General features: G+C 42.8%; 2 protein-coding genes across 5 annotated transcripts; one reads left to right on the forward strand and one right to left on the reverse strand.

Annotated features, from left to right (window-relative positions):
- On the forward strand, positions 1 to 13786 carry LOC118417887 (protein N-lysine methyltransferase METTL21A-like). Of its 4 annotated transcripts, none has more exons than XM_035823638.1 (6): positions 2 to 400; positions 6309 to 6385; positions 9841 to 9884; positions 10377 to 10590; positions 10837 to 10994; positions 13224 to 13786. In XM_035823638.1, the coding sequence occupies exons 1-6, from the start codon at positions 321 to 323 to the stop codon at positions 13419 to 13421; spliced, it is 771 nt and encodes a 256-aa protein (XP_035679531.1). In that variant the 5' UTR covers positions 2 to 320; the 3' UTR covers positions 13422 to 13786. The 4 variants fall into 4 exon arrangements, with proteins under 4 accessions (XP_035679533.1, XP_035679531.1, XP_035679532.1 ...); XM_035823639.1 differs by lacking the exon at positions 2 to 400 and adding an exon at positions 3470 to 3557; XM_035823640.1 differs by lacking the exon at positions 6309 to 6385 and having other exon boundaries at positions 1 to 400.
- Positions 13637 to 16344, reverse strand: LOC118417888. Its single transcript, XM_035823642.1, has 2 exons — positions 15864 to 16344; positions 13637 to 15411 (listed from the first exon to the last, which is right to left on the reverse strand). Exons 1-2 carry the CDS (start codon positions 16068 to 16070, stop codon positions 14962 to 14964), a joined length of 657 nt encoding a protein of 218 aa, XP_035679535.1. The 5' UTR covers positions 16071 to 16344; the 3' UTR covers positions 13637 to 14961.
- Between the last annotated feature and the right edge of the window lie 437 nt (positions 16345 to 16781).

A 16781-nucleotide genomic window follows, 5' to 3' on the forward strand; every position in this document is an offset into this window, starting at 1 on the left:
TGGTCCAAAGAAGGGGGAGTGTCCCTGACGACGACTTCTCCTTTCTAGGAAGTTATTTCGGCCCAGTATCTAGTACTGACGTGTTAGCATTCAGCAAACAGTGGACACCAAAATAACCTACAAGCATCCCCGGTGGAACCAAGTTTCAAAAAGTCGTAAATACGCGTGGAAAAAGAAGCTGTCAAAATCTTCCCTGCTTTTGATATCATTGCCTCATAAACAGTACTGGGTTACCGTTGGAGGCATTTTGGATTTCAACCTTGTGTGTTCGGTGGTGAACTTGTGGATTGTAACGCTGTCTGGGAGCAGAATTGTACAACATGACATCCACGGGGGACGAACAACCTGATGTCAAGCAAAACCCTTTGGATAAGAGGACAGGAACTCTGGGTCTTCAGAAGTAAGTAAGGTTATGACAATCATAATAATATCGGGTGTATTTGCAGCCAATAGGCACCCATTGTTTTTAGTAATGAGGCTGATATACGTGATCTAGGCGCCTCCTCGAACACAGGACCCCCGTTATACGTCCCTTCCAAAAGACGAATTCGTGAATTCTTGGTTATAATCTTGACTTGCGTCCGCATGTAGCATTTTAAAACCTTGACCTCCTTCAGGCATGGTTGTTTGTAGAGTGAATGCCCTTCTTTAGCCTTGGCATGGAGGCTTGCGGTATCTGCAGACTCTCTTATCTCTAGTGAGGAATTCAGATTAGAAAACTCATGACGCACTTGCGCCACTCTTGTCTTTCTATTGGGACTGACAAAGGAATATGTAGGGCTGTGTGTAATCTTGTTTGAAGTGACATATGTCCGAACCCTGTGGCTGATAACAGTAAGACTAAGAGAAAGTACTAGTGCCGGTTTCGGCTACCACTTTATCTAGAGTATCAAGTTCAGAAGCATTCGGATCGCATTTGTCAACACGTTCATATGAAATTGACTATTAAAACAACAGCAGGGGAAATGATTAGGTCCTGAGTAGGACCACATGTTCTTAACGAGCACTGAAATCACTTCTGATTATTAGTCTTAGACTTGGCCTCCATAAGATGTCTGTAGATTGTCACATTCGTATGAAATTCTGAAATTTAAAGTGTTACACGTACGTTAGTGTTGTGTTACACGTTATGTTAGTGTTAAATGTACGTTACTTATGGGTTATGCAATGACCAAAGTGGTACAGCAATAACTGTAAACAACGATTAGCTTCATGTATCATAAAATCATTTGAAATGTCAAACAACGAAAAAACAGTATCTGCCCTAACCCTAATCAACCTATGGTAAACAAAAATGCAAATGCCTTTATTGTCAAATTTTACTTATTTCGAATGCTAATATTGTTCGAATGCCAACTGTATCCATTTATCAGATATCAGGTTTCGTATCGTCTGACAGTGCAGATAACCTTGAGATATCGGTGCTAAAGTTGTTGGTGCTAAATCTCATTAAGGCCACAACAAGTAAATTTTATGGATGACATCCTATGCAGAGTGAAAAATAATGATATAGCGCGAAAAAAAAAAGAGGGTATAAAAACAAGATGGCTAAATTTTCAAAATAGACACCAAAAACGTCGTAACAAAGTTTGAACAAGGACGTTATATCATGATATAACGTCCTTGGTTTGAAGTAACAAAAGGTGGCATCACAACTAACAAGGCATTCATTCCTGTATTATAAAGAAGTGAACTAGTGTAGTAAAAGTGTGGTACACTGGTATCACTTGCTAAGCTGGCAACTAGTCATGGCTTCCATATAGGCGGCCCTTTTACAACAATCCCACAAGTTTCACTTCTGCAACTATAGTCATGGCTGTACCCTCCCTGGTGTCACTTCTACAAGTATGTTTATTAGGCAACAACACAACATGTTTGCCTACTTTGGTCTATGTGGCCATCCCCAAAGAGGGAAAAAATCTTGTTGTTTTTTTCTCTGAAATCAGGCAAAAATGAATGAGCGCGCTGATGTTATCCATAAGATTTACTTGCTGTAGCCTAATCGTGGTGTGGTGGTGTGGTGGCTTTCGGGTGGTTTCGCGCCATTAGCTTGGCATTTAGAGTGCAGATAATGAGACATCTAATTAGCTGAAAACACTTGTTACAGACAAGTAACGCCACTTGTAAAACAGCTCGATCTAATTATAAGATTAAAAAGAAGATACTGAGAATTGGCCATGGGCAAATCTAGTTCAATTTGCCGCTAAATGGACAGTCGTGTAATATAACTTTTCAATAGAGAATGCAATTTATCCTTTATTGGTCATGCAATTAAAATATGATTATATTACTATAGCTAAGCAGAGCATTTCCGAATGCCAGACATGTTTATTCAAAGTGGTCAGTGCTTCAAGGACTATCGCGGACAAAAATAACGGTGCTAAGTATGATCCCATTTACAGCACACTCGCTATGTGGTCATGACCTCCGGCTAGACCGAACGCTGGTAAGCGGCTTGTTAGTCCAGACCGACAGAAAACTGCGTACGCTATTCAACGTCAAAACTTAATGTCGATGTTACCAAATTTTGGCGCTCAGTTGTAGAACGATATCCCTCTAGAACACCTTCACCCTTGCTTAAGTTCAGCATATTTAAATATAGCCTTCTCAATAGTAACCATAGCTGATTGCCACCATAGTAAATTTCCCACGCTTTTCTAATGTTCTATTATATTTATGATACAAATGATAATTGTTATTGATATTTTGTAGACGTATGTAAACATTTGGCGTTAAAGTGTTAACATTTACTATGTTGCTATTTAAATGCAATGCAAAAAGCTGTAGATTCCTGTATAGATGACTAAAAAAAGAGATAAGAAATTTGCAATCCGTCTATCTCTTGAAAAAATATAATATCAGATTACATATCTATATATGTAATATGTTTTATACAAATCAACAATAGCAGCGTTCAACTATATTCACAGAACGTACGGTCAAAGTGTATCCAATTTCCTAGTATATCAGATCGTTTTATCCTAATGTATTACGGTGTGAGTACCGTACCATGGTTTAGTCATGGGAGGGCCGGATTTAACTTCAGGATGCAAATTTTATCTTTTTATTTATCTATGATACAAATGATAATTGTTTTGATTTTTGTCTTCAGTGGATTGCCAAAATATATCATACGCGTCTTTGAGCAGCATTTTGTACGTCTCTTTTTATTGGTGACGAAACGTTTGAATTTGTCAACACTAGGAGACCAAACTGATGATGCCGCAAAACACTTCTACAAATTAAAATCAAGACGGGGAGGAACATGCTTTGAGACTATGTTCCAAATGATGTTTTGACGAGTAACAGACGTACCTCCCAAACGTAAACAGAGATATGAAAATTATACAGTGACCTCGCTTCACCCAGTAGGGCGGGTGTGACAGTATTCCCCCTAAATGCTGCTCGGTGCTTTTCGTAGTATTAAGAATGTCGGTCAGACATTCTGGTCGTCTCCGATGACAGCCGAGCGGAGCCGACGGGGCGACCATGTCCACCTCCGAGCGGTTCCTGATCATCGTGCCTGCGTCGGGCCCGGCTAAACCCCGCTTTCCTCGGTAACTATGCTGCTCATGACGACAAGATAACACTGCATGGTATTCACCTTGGCACCCGGCCAGGCCTTCTTGGGACTTTTGGCATTATACCCGTTTTAGTGGAGTGACGTTTCAGTAGCGTTACACAAGGGGACACTTCTATTTTTGACTGACATGGTATGATCTGGCCACGCATATGCGAAGTCAAAACAAGTTCAGGGACAGAACACGGTTACGTTTAGCCTGGGTACCACCCGAATGGTAGCTCACTTCAACTTTTATTATATACTAGTACAGTCGCTTCTCGCTCTGACATTTATCATACACTATATACAGTCGCTTCTCTGCTATTTGACGGGCAGCAGAAGCGAACATAGGAGCGAACTACTTTATCAGGATGGTACCCAGGCTAGGTTACGTTGGCACTGCATGTATTATCATCGTGTTGTTTTCATCTTTCTGTTTGAATATCAGTAATGAAATGCCTTAATTCTGGGCTGCCAAATAGCAGTGACAAGCTACCCAATCATGGCTACTACAGCCTCGGACTAGTCACTAGTTATTCGTAGTAACCGCTGGGTATGAGTGCATGAGGCCTAGTTTAATAATAATCACCAGGTGTATTTTGCCAGCCAGTAGGTACCCAGTATGAGTAATGAGGCTGATTAACGTGGTCGAGGCACCTCCTCGAGCACGGGACCCCCGTTTTACGTCCCTCCCGGAAGACGATTTCGTGGAAAGCTTCGTGAGGCTACAGTAGTCTCTACCAGACTCCGAATCGCTGGAAAAATCGTAGAAATGGAACAAATAGAGGGGTAAGCCGGCCAGAGGAATATAACCGACCAGGGAACAGCACGGGATCGCGAGCTGTTCCCTGGCCGGTTATATTCCTCTCTATTTGTTCCATTTCTACGATTTTCCAGCGATCCGGAGTCTGGTAGAGACTAAGGCTACAGCAATCCGGACGTCCTTGGTTGGTCTCCCATCCAAGCACTGTCCGGACCGTCGCGTTGCTTAACTTCCGAGATCGAGGGATCGGGTGTACCAACGCGCCACGCGGCCGTAGCACGAAAATGAACTACAACCTAGTGCAAGTGGTCTACGTAAATTATAAATCAAATCTTAAAACATCTATGATCTAGTTAGAGAACGCTACGTCTACAGTGATATACCTATGGCCTTCAGCTGGCCAGCAGGCGGATCTGATCATTAGATCCTCGTTTATAGAGCTCTACTGCGGCATGTTTCCCCTTACTAAATATTTGCTGCCACAGTCCTAATCAGCTATGACCACATCTCAAATATCCTTCCCGCTGCGACGATCACGTGTAATACAAACAAAACGGAGGGACGTCTGAAATCCGAAAATTCGTCAGTCAACATGCAACCGTGCAAGACGTTTGCGATATACAATGCTAGTATATTGTGGACAGTACCCAGCCAAAAGTTCATTCGGAAGAATAGTGCTGCCCAGGATTTCTTACGCGTACGGTTCCAAGCAGAGGTTTCAGTCTGGTGGGGTGGGGGGCTATCCTCTACCACTACCAGGCTCGGTGAGGAAATGACTAGTCGACTCCTCTGGCCGGCCGACTCTAGCCTGGAATCCAGCCTTGTTAGCTTTGTTCCGCTCCCTACTCGCCAAGCGACTAGGCTAGCTAGGGGAGTCAGTCGGCCGAGTAGGGACATTCTCCTAGAGGCTAGGCCGACTCCCTTAGCGCACTATTGACTCTGTCCAATTTCTACAATTACTAATTAGACCACCAACGGAGGTGGTAGAGGCTGGGGGGGGGGTAGGGGGCGGGTTGGAGCTGGATGGAAAAAAAGAAGAGACGTGTTAACTGGATGGAAAAAAAAATTGGCCAAATAGGCCAAGTAAGTTGTCATGGGATTTCAGTCAGTCGTTTGCAGTCTATCCGGCCAAAGTCCCTTATTACAATTCGGCCAGCCAGAGACTAGGGAAAAGTAGAGCCAACCACCCAACCACCGCGACCGACACATCTGCTTGAAGAATACAGTATGGACGCCACATGAACAATGTTGTTACATTGAATTTTGCGATCAGTCACTGTCGTAAGCAGTTTCATAATTCACAAAGCTTTAATGGTCCCCATACTGGGAGGAGTTTCATTTAGTAGCTTAAATCGACATATTCTCCCTAGACACTGCTGCAAATATCCAAGATAGGGAGAGTTGATCTTATCAATTTTCTTCTGGTCGTTTCGGATAACGTTTCTTTAGATGCAGCAGAAATTTGTTTATCTTTAGTTGTAAACAAGAAAAACGCGGCCAGCTTGGAACGCCCATGTGTACATGTTTAGCGAACGGCATGCTGGGAAATTACTGCTAGCAGGGAAAGATTGAAGTATCACCTTTCATTTGTCTTTGCAAAGATGTATTGAGCAACATGGTAAAGTTTGTCTGTGACTAGTATTTTCGTATCACTAAGGCAATTTTGACTTTGTACTTCGGACGTATTTCCACAAAGAAATACTGTATCAATAGCGTGAAAACCCACCCCGGATTAAATCGTGCTACAGATTACTGAATTGTTACCGCCCGCTAGTGTGAAAGCTCCGCCCCACCCACGATCAACAAAAACAAAACCTTGCATGCATTCGACAACAGAACACAGCTGACGAGAACCATGTACTGTCTGTTCCCCCCTCTGCTCTACCGTAATACGGCTACCGATAACATGGAGCCTAATGATGAGTTGTTACAGAGTGTGGCGAGTGACCGGTTCCAGCATAAAGTCCATCATTCTCCACACAGGTACACGTTAGAGGAGGTGAAGATCAAAGATGTAGCGCTGAGACTGGTGGCCGTTCATCAGATGGAGATGCGGGAAGGTAAATTTATTATTGCAAGGCATAATTTTTGTGTTAGCATGGATACCAGACTCCGGCCCGATCTAAATATCTATATCTTTATTTTTTAACCTCCTTGGTCTAACTCAGTAACTCAGGGGGCCTGGTGTAGAAGTTCCTTGTGGGCACGTTGTACCTCCGGAGCCGAAAACTCTGTAAACAGTCTGGCATCCAGGCTATAGTAATCTCTGCGAATAAGGTACTGTTTCTGGTATGTTTGTGTGCTAAGTCAAGATTCTCTCTCTCTCTGTGTTTGTGTGTGGTAGGTAGGCTATTGTTGAGTTATCAATGAAAAATGTCGATTTGGGGCATCGTACAGCAGTATAATTTTTCAAAGTCTATTTTATTTTTAATCCAGCGGTGCAGGTTACGATTTACGCTGAACTCGTATCTGGCTGCAAAGTTTCAGCGATGACTGGCGTGATTACGCCGCTTCAAGTTTTAATGATGTAAACTGTAAACTGTTATATACGTTGTCTGACCCTTGCCTCTTCCCTCATGCCTCAATGAAAAGCGGTCTGCAGGCCGATTTGAGCTTTCATGAATAAACAAAGGTTCAAACCAAACAAACAAAATATATTGTGTGATTTTTCTCCAGAACACACGCTTGCCGAATGCTTCTTATCTATAACAAATTCTAAGACATTTTTTCACTCCATCACAGTCTACTAGTATCTCCTAGTATTTCAAAAGGCGATCAGCATAAATTATGCGCTAAAGGCTTCACTTCATATGTATTTGATTGGTCACACCAAGGAGCTCCTTGGTCACACCAAGGAGGTTAAAGAAAGAGACCTCCTTGGTCACACTGAGGGGCATTTTTACATCCCTTGGTTACACCAAGCATGAACAATGCTTGGCAAATGCAGCACAAAACCTCCTTGAATGATCAACAAGATCTTGACAAGATCAACCATGTAGCTGTCAACATTTGAGATGATGTGTCCATAGTCTCCGTACTATAAAAAGTACCAGCTTTCATTCACGATATCTTCGTTGTTTGTTTAGGCCCCCATTCCACTAGGCGATCGCTCTGCAACCTAGTCTCCAAGCAGACCCTACGGTGCCTTAGAAATAGTATCAAAGCTGGCAAGGCACCAGGTGCCCGTTTGACTCCCTTAGCCGGCTATCTCCCTTTGGCCGGCTATACTCCTTTGCCAGCTTTGATATTGTTTCCAAGGCACCGTAGGGTCTGCTTGGAGACTACTGCAACCTCGCTGTGAACTCAAATCGGATTCGTGTCACAATTGACTTACTTGCAAAATGTAAAAGGGTGACTAAAAGTAAAACGACAACGAAGCACACAAAACGTGGAAGTATTCGTTATTCATGTACGAAAGTCGTTGAGCGCTCTGTAAAATTTTAGATTCGATTCGATTTGGATGAGATAATCTGATCCTAACTTCCTGCTGAACTGGTACGGGGGTGTTGGGGGATTTCAATAGATGTTATCATTGCAAATTTGCCCAGTCGCACCCATGAAAGAAAGTCCAACCGGGTCATGAATATTCCCCGGGCAGTGCCTTTACATCAAGCTGTGTAATTGCCGTTTTTTTTTACTTCATTACGTCCATTTTCTCGTTAGTCAATGTTATGCAAATGTGACAAATCCCTTGTCAATGTTGACATTTTACACAGAAAAGACATATAGAAAAGCAACAGAAATCGACACTGTATACTAGTAATTCTAACTGATTTTCCCGCCACTCACTGAACACTGTAATTGCACCATGCAAGACACAAAGTTTACCCATTGGATTTGTGGTTCGCAAACAACATCGGTGCTAAAACCACTGTAATGGAGTTCCATATAAACAGACAACTACCCTCTTAAACAACTCATTCGTGATAGGATTAACAAAAAGAACGGTCTCTATTGTATTATAGAGTAACTCATGCACACTCTATGCGTGCATGGGCTAGAGGAACATATGCATGGATGAAACGAAGGGATATTTCCGTTACAACCTGTCAATAAAAGTGCATATACCTGTCGATAAAAGTGTACACGTGCATTCACTTTTATACCTGGCACTTCTAGGTGAGATGTACCAGATCCACTGGTTTGTAAAAACATAAACGACTGTAATAATTGGAGATCTAATCTGTCCTAATGAGATCAATTAGGGCCAAGAAAAGTAGTTTCATGGATAGCGTCAACGCGCGCATTGATTTTGCACAGTACTAGAATCCAAAAAAAAAAGGAAATCACTTCTTTCAGACGAAAAGCAACGACTTACGATCGACAAAAGTCGTACAGCGATAACTCAACTAGCGGTGACAATCCGTGAAGTCTCCGTGGGTGGTATTACAGCTATTTCTAAATACGGTGTAGGCTACACTAATGTGTCAAGGACTTCGGGAATTTCATCCATAAAATTATTGTTATGCGACTTTTGGACCATGTGGGGTTCGATGCATAAAGCTATGCATATAAAATCTGCAGCACAGCTGTGTCCCTCATCTTCGAGCAGATGTTGACTTCAGCGTTCAGCCTGCTTGCTTTGCAAATAAAAATGCATGTGCTTTTGTTGAACGTTTCAGGCGTACCCTACCTTTTGTATGTATATAGGTTCCGATCCGCATCCACTTCTCGACAAACGTGCAAAATGCTGCAAAACACGAATATTATTAAAGCAATTCAGAGCTGCCTGGAGATTACAGCATCCATACATAAAGATAATACAACTCAACCCCAGTCCCCTAGTACCCCCTATTCCCCATGTATCTGGGTCCCCTAGCATCCACCAGGCCTTCCTACGGGGGGACGGGGATCGTAGAATTCGGCAAAAAAAACATAGAGAAATTGGTCAGGGGAGTCAGTCCACGCTATATTAAAGCTCCCAGTTTCTTGCGCGGCCGGCCAAATCCTCTGGAAGCAAAACTCCCCTGGCAAATGGCCAGCGTAGTCAGTCTGGTACAGACTGTGAGTCCCCGGCAATCTGGACAAAATAAGACTATGGAGATGTTGTCAAATTCTTCCTTATAGTGCGACTTGCCTCAGATGACCTACAGTGCCAGTTTGGTGCGGAATTCTTTCCGTCACCCAAAAAGAGAGGCATGTTTGTGTGACAGTGGCATTCCTTTCCTATTCTAAGTATGGAGCCACCAAATCAGGAGCTAACAAACTTAAAGATAAACCTCTGAAAGATGTGTGTCGTTAAAGGTATCATTAAAGCTAAGCACTGTAAAAGTCCAACATAATGTGCTCAAGATTTCTTCTGTACCAAGAGTTTTTTCCGAACCACGGACCTCAAGGTTTTGTTGGATTTGTGTTATTTGGTCAGGTGTTGCTTATATGAGCCAATGAATGGGTGGATGAATTGATGGGTGAATACAGATGGATAGATATGGATGGATGAATAAATAAATAATTGATCAGTGATTGAATGAATGAATGAATATTTAAACGTCTCAACTTTCTGTTTCACTCCCAGCTCACCTTGTGCTGACGGGACAGCGGATATGGCCGGCTGCTAAGGTAGGGGAATGTGCGAGATTTGAGGGAGATGTAGTTAGAACGTGTACAAGCATGAAGTGTGGTACATTTAAGTTGCAAGTTTGTATGAGCGTCCTTGCTTCAGCTCTGGTCATTCATAAGTAACCTTACAAAATCTTGCTTCTATACTATCGCGGTACGCCTGACTACTATATATGACCTATACACATTTTCGGGGCTCTCTCGGGTAAGACCTACGCCACATTTCCAAACCGGGGCCCGGCCGGGCAGCTTCCGGGAACGAAAAGTATGATATAAAAACACCAAACTACACAAGACGTAAAAAGAATAGGCATGGGAATTATTTGCGTATATTTTTACGTATACATTTCTACTTTTCGCTTCCACATGTACATTAGCCTTGAGTACTAGCTATAGTTGTCCTCGCCAGCGAGAGATTTTGTAAACTTAGGCTATATGTCATAAGGACAGATTCCAGATGCATAGAAAGTTGTTTGTTTCCTCCATCTCCAGGTCCTGGCGTTGTATCTCGTGGAGAACCCTGACATCCTGCAGTCTGCGGGGTCCGTGCTGGAGCTCGGGGCGGGCCCGGGGCTGCCCGGACTGGTGGCGGCAAAACTCGCGCCCCAGCCCGACCGGGTGGTGCTCACAGACAACAAGGACCTGGTGCTCGACCTGCTGGACAAAAACATCGTCAAGAACTTCGACAACGGAGACCCGATGGCAGGTGAGAAGATTTCAACTTTATTTCAAAGACACACACCACAGTTTTAACCATTTTTAGCCACCTTCAGGAGTACTGACCCACTCACTTATGTACTAGCACGTGACCGGATAGGAACATGACGTCAGTAGTGGGTAGAAAGTGATGACAGACCACGTCAGAGTAATCCCTTCTTATGTTTCTGTGCCAGAATTTGCATTAGAAATTAAAGTATAAGAGAAAATTTTCGGTAACTTTGTGCCTTCACAGACAAACCGCGCTGTTGCCATCTAGAGTGGGGAAAGGGCGTGACCGACTTCCGGGACCAATATGGTGGTTTTGACGTCATCCTAGCCTCTGACGTCATCTACCACCGGCCGGACATTCCGCTTCTACTTCAAACGGCCAGAGATCTACTCAACGACAAGGTAAACTCTATGCTAGTCGGGACAATCGCCAGTGTTGTTTGTTACCTATAGCTAAGTCACACCTTGAAAACTTGGCTCTCTTGGGTCGCGGCTGTTTTCTATGTAATACACAAATTTATCCTATTAACAGTACTTAGGCTGTAATGCTGCAGTATATTCACATAGAATGTTTGTACATTACGACATAAGACCAGTATATGTACTAGTGGGTTGTACCTAAGAGAGTGAAAACAATGAATTATTACCTGACAAAAAGGCACAATTACGTGACTATATTTACATACAATTACATACAAGTGTACATGTACAGATGTAAAAATTTACTTGGTACCTTCTAAGTTTACCTATAAGTTTAAACAACCAATATGGCGGACGATACTTACGTCATAATCACGTGAGTGAAAATAAATCTCCAAGCAGATCCTACCGTGCCATAAAATAGTATCAAAGCTGACCTAGGAGTATAGCCGACTAAAGGGAGTCAAACGGGCTCCAGCAGGTACCGAAACACACTTCTACACTCGTAGTACACGCCGGCTTCACTCCTCTGCCAGTTTTTGATATTATCTTATGCTATCGTAGGGTCTGCTCGGAGATTAGAGCTATGTCCAGTATCAGGGTGAAGTGCACGAAGTTAGGGTGTACGAAGTTGTACTAAGTTACAACCGTTTACCACTGGCTTTGAGGCTATATCAGGAGTCACAGATGACGTCAAAACATTTATTGGATGACGTAATCTAACTTCGTACAGTAGGCAGGGTAGGGTGTCAAGTGTACGAAGTTGTCCGAAGTTGTGCAAAGTTACGTGACGTCATCTAACTTCGTACAGTAGGCAGGGTAGGGCGGCATGTGTGCGAAGTTGTCCTAAGTTGTGCAAAGTTACGTGACGTCATCTAACTTCGGACAGTGGGCAGGGTAGGTCAACAAGTGTGCGAAGTTGTCCTAAGTTGTGCAAAGTTACGTGACGTCATCTAACTTTGGACAGTGGGCAGGGTAGGTCAACAAGTATGCGAAGTTGTCCTAAGTTGTGCAAAGTTACGTGACGTCATCTAACTTTGGACAGTGGGCAGGGTAGGTCAACAAGTGTGCGAAGTTGTCCTAAGTTGTGCAAAGTTACGTGACGTCATCTAACTTTGGACAGTGGGCAGGGTAGGTCAACAAGTGTGCGAAGTTGTCCTAAGTTGTGCAAAGTTACGTGACGTCATCTAACTTACATACAGGGAGTCACAAAAATAAAGTTCCGAAATTACGCTACTCAAGACAAACACTACATTCAACTCATTTCCTTACGTCGGTATTGACTTGTGAATGTTGACAAGGTAAATAAACAGGGCATGTCAATCAAAGTCATTGTTACTCTTTATTCAGGCAAACGATTTGAACCGAGGTGTTTAACCGAGTGCTAGCCATAAGCCTTATGAAGGCTATTCCATCATAAGACTGTACTCGAGTACTCCAGCATCGCATCCTGGAGGTTGCCTGCGTGTTCCTTGCTCTAGTGAACAGGTATTGTAATCTTGCAAAATGATTATAACATTTTCTATGCAATATTTCTATGCAATATTTAATAGTGACTATTAAGAGAAAATTCTTATCCCTATACGACATAAGTACTTACCATTTTTGTTAAATTAAGCCTCGGTACTCCCACTGGTAGGTGAAGGCTGGTTATGTCCCACCAAAAATACAGACTTTTTAGATCTCGATCTAATAACTTTTATATTTACGTCATAACTTCCGACAACTTTGGTAACCTCCCGTCTTCTTATACAAAGTTTGGATGACGTCATAATTAAGATGACGTCATAACTTCGGACAACTTCGGACAACTTCGTACACCCCCCGGCTGACTGTCCAAAGTTAGATGACGTCATGGTTAGGGTGACGTCATAACTTTGGACAACTTCGGACAACTTCGTACACCCCCCGGCTGACTGTCCAAAGTTAGGATGACGTCATGGTTAGCGTGACGTCATAACTTCGGACAACTTCGTACACCACCCGGCTGACTGTCCAAAGTTTAGATGACGTCATAACTTCGGACAAGTTCGTACAACTTTGGACAAGTTCGTACAACTTTGGACAACTTCAGACATCTAACTCAACTTAGGACAACTTCGTGCATTTCACCCTGATACTGGACATGGGTGGGAGATTAGGGAAAAACACCATAGTTCAATCGTTCACTTATTCGAATATTCATCCCTTCACATTCCCGTTCTTCCCCAGCCGTCTTCCGTGCTGCTGCTGAGCTACAACGACCGCGCCAAGATCTTCCAGCAGACGGTGAAGGAGACCGCGCAGGAGTGCGGGCTCGAGTGGACGGACATTCCATTCCGAGAGCTCCTGCCCAACTTCTCTCAGCTCGTACATCCGGACGAAGTCCGACACTTACACCTCATGGTGTTCATGAAGGGTGTGAGCTAGTGAACACGGTTGTGTGCTCCTTTTTTAATTTCGTAAATCGTTTCGAAAGGTCACAAAATCGTCATTTTATGGACGGCATACACAAGTAAGTGTTAATTGGGAACATTTTGTTGACACGTAATTGCTAAATGTAAATAACGTTGGACCAGAGATTTGTGGTGAAATATTTGTCTGCTTTAGCTTGTGCGCCATGTTTGTAAATTGTTTTTTTTTTAAACAATGCAAGGTTGGTTATTACCATTCAAATTTTAATGCACTGCCATTCTAATGTCGATATTTGTAAGTACCTAAGTTATAAGGGCTAAGAAAACTACTGAAGTGGGCTACAATTACTTTCTGTTCAATAAAAGTGAGCCGTACACTCAGGATCTGTCCTTTCTTACTACTATAATGTCTTGTAATCATTAATAGGCATATTCTGTATGGTTTTGTTCATTAGGCCTAGCAAAATGCTGCATTTTTGGTTTCAGTCCTGAAAAAAGTAAGGTCGGTAGGTAGAGATTTTAATTATTCTTTTTTCAGTCTAAAAAAAGATTTCGACCGATTTGACACACCAGATATACAGTTCAACAAAATATGTAAAATGAAATTCATCAGGACACTGATATTTTCAACACCGTATTGTAATTATCATGCAGATAAACGTAAACATTGAATAAACATAGTCTGTACAATGTTCACTACACATTTTTCATTCAATTGTTAGAAGAATTTATCTGAGTGTAAAGTACACGAAGTCTGTATTGAATTTTATCACTCAGATCGAAAATCTTATGTCTTGCCAGCGGTCAACAACCAAAAAAAAAGGCCAGGGTCGGAAGGTTTTTGCTAGAATCGGTCGGGTACCCGGAAATACAGCATTTTTCCTTAGCTGGAGGAAAAATGGTTATGACGTCTTTCACTGGTATACCTTAATCTGTATCCTTAGCCTTAGGAAAAAAGATTGATTATGTGGTCATCATAAGTAATATAGATCTGTATCTATTGTATTTTTATGTCGGGGCGAGGGCTAGCAAAGATACCACCACCTGTTCCCCCGCCCCACCCACTCGAGTGGTGAATCTTGATAAACAGATAATAAACAAATACATGAAAATGTACATCAATCAGCCGAAAGGTGACTAAAAATCAATCACCTTTATCAACGTAACACCTCGGCTGGATGGCCCATTCGTCATTGACAGCTATAATTCAAATTAGTAAGCAGCACAGTAAAATGTACCAAATATCGGTGTAAAGAATAAATATATTACGAATAAATGTATGAAGAAATATAACAAGAATAGATATACATGTATTAGGAAATATTTCTGATTGAAGAGACAATGTATCTATCTTTCCCCCTCTCTGTACCGTCGACCAAAAAGAGCACATTGAGTTACGGATTGTGCGATCAGCACGAAGGAGAGGGGCAGTGCAGCGGTTTGATATAAGAATAAATATATCAATAAACATTTCTGATTGAAGATATTCATGTTTCCCTCTCTCTGTACTGACTATCAAAAAGAGCACATTGAGTACGGACAAGTTGATTGTGCGTTCAGCACCAAGGTGAGGTCCTGTGCAGCGCTCCAGCCCCGTCAGGTACGGGTGTTATGTTGTCTGGTACTGGTGTCTTATCAGCGGACTCAACATCCGTGAGAGAATCATGTTTCCCGGACCCAGATGTAACCAGACCCTCACCATCTTCTTCTTCTTCCCCAAACAGCAACTTTAAATGCATGTCATCCCACGCATTCAAATCATCTTCCTGTAGAGTTGTGCACGGTTCGCTGCAACAACGACAAGTATCGTTGTTGTTGCGCAGTACAGAAGCGTCCTCTTGTGTTGGAGAGGAGAAGTGCAGGTAGTCTTGTTGCGTTTTTGGCCGTGGATGGGCGACTTGGTGTTTCGGGAAGTACCCGACAACACGAGGGGCGAGTTGAACGGGTCTGAACTGTGCTCCGATGTAGGTGTCCAACCAAGCCTGGCCTTTTGTGATATCGCTTACCTGAACATGGTAGGGGGAGTATATGTGGAAATGTTGTACGTGCGTTGTAACAATGGTTGCTAGAGTATTCTACTACAACTTTCTGTCAGTCTATACACACTTATAACTGCGCGAACAAAAACTACAATACAGAATGTTTATAAAAAAACTGTTCCGACTTTTGTAACATACAACTCAGCAGTTCAAGAATCAGTTCAGAGCTCAATTCCAGGGTTGACCTCAACATATAAAATGTATGTTTGAGTTTTCAAGGGATGTTATGTGCCCGGGCTTATCAAGTCATGGCAGACAAAAGGGAAAAACTAGAAGGTAAATCTCTTTCAGAATTCTGCGATTCACTACCCTTTACATTCGCAAAACTTGTGAACGTGTTTTAAAAAAGTTCGCTGATACAAGTTGATTTATCTTACAGCGCGAGCATTGGCGCTCACGTACAATATGGCACAACTTACTTCTCTGTCGAGCTGCCTTTGGTCCACCCACTCCTTACCGATTAACCTACACGCCAGACTATAACATGCGCCTCCCAAGGTCTTTTCTGGGGAGAGATTTACGCCTTTGCCTTTGAGCAACGATAGCGTACCGCCGTCCACTCGCGGAGCAACTGAGAAAGCTCCTTTCTTCCTCTTTTGAGCAACAGGAGCGCTTGCACAGGACATTTGGTCGGAAAAGATTGTCACAGATGAAGTTGTAATAGGCAGGTACGAAAAGCTGCACTTAACAATAAAATCTCAAGAGGTCGCTCGTAAACCAGTCTCCTCTGATACTCCAGTACGGCTGCAAAAAATGCCACTGACGCGAAAGGAGGCTTGGAAAATGTCGTTAGAAGGAGAAAGGAGTGAAACAAAGAGAACAAACATGCTGTATCTACGCACAACGTCACAGAAAAGCGTTCTGGAACATCACACGTTGTTCAGTTAGGCTTGTTTCGTAGCGTGGCAACAGGATTGTTGTCAGGTCCTTGGTCCAACAAACTAACGTTGTGTCCAGCATGAAAAACACAACACGTTGTACACAGCTACACACCAAGCAGAGGTTGATGTGGGAAAGCGTGGCCTTTTTTTCTTATATGCGGACTTTTCTGTAGGTTATCCTCACCAGAAAAAGACGGCATAAAAGAAAATGGTCACGATTTTCCCAATCAACCTCTGTATGGAGAGTAGTACACAACATCCTACGGTATACCGATACGCTTTCCCCAATTTGCTTGATGTCCCGTTGCCTAACTGTTCCAACAGACACTAGTACTGGGCCAACCTCATGTTGCCTAACTAATCCCCTACTTCCTACGAATACCGTCAGAAAGCGCCCCCTACCTGCAACTCCAGATTGTATGCACTGCATGTAGATGAGATGCTACTACACTACAG

Source organism: Branchiostoma floridae, chromosome 6, assembly GCF_000003815.2.
Source record: "Branchiostoma floridae strain S238N-H82 chromosome 6, Bfl_VNyyK, whole genome shotgun sequence".
NCBI lineage: Eukaryota > Metazoa > Chordata > Leptocardii > Amphioxiformes > Branchiostomatidae > Branchiostoma > Branchiostoma floridae.

Bases quoted from the DNA above. Each gene is read 5' to 3' on its own strand.
- LOC118417887 (XM_035823637.1), top strand. From the start codon at position 6,181: ATGTACTGTCTGTTCCCCCCTCTGCTCTACCGTAATACGGCTACCGAT. The intron at 9,885-10,376 runs GTAGGGGAATGT...CTCCATCTCCAG, and splicing joins GGATATGGCCGGCTGCTAAG to GTCCTGGCGTTGTATCTCGT. The intron at 10,995-13,223 runs GTAAACTCTATG...GTTCTTCCCCAG, and splicing joins GAGATCTACTCAACGACAAG to CCGTCTTCCGTGCTGCTGCT.
- LOC118417888 (XM_035823642.1), bottom strand. From the start codon at position 16,070: ATGTCCTGTGCAAGCGCTCCTGTTGCTCAAAAGAGGAAGAAAGGAGCT. The intron at 15,412-15,863 runs GTAAGTTGTGCC...TACCATGTTCAG, and splicing joins AAAGGCAGCTCGACAGAGAA to GTAAGCGATATCACAAAAGG.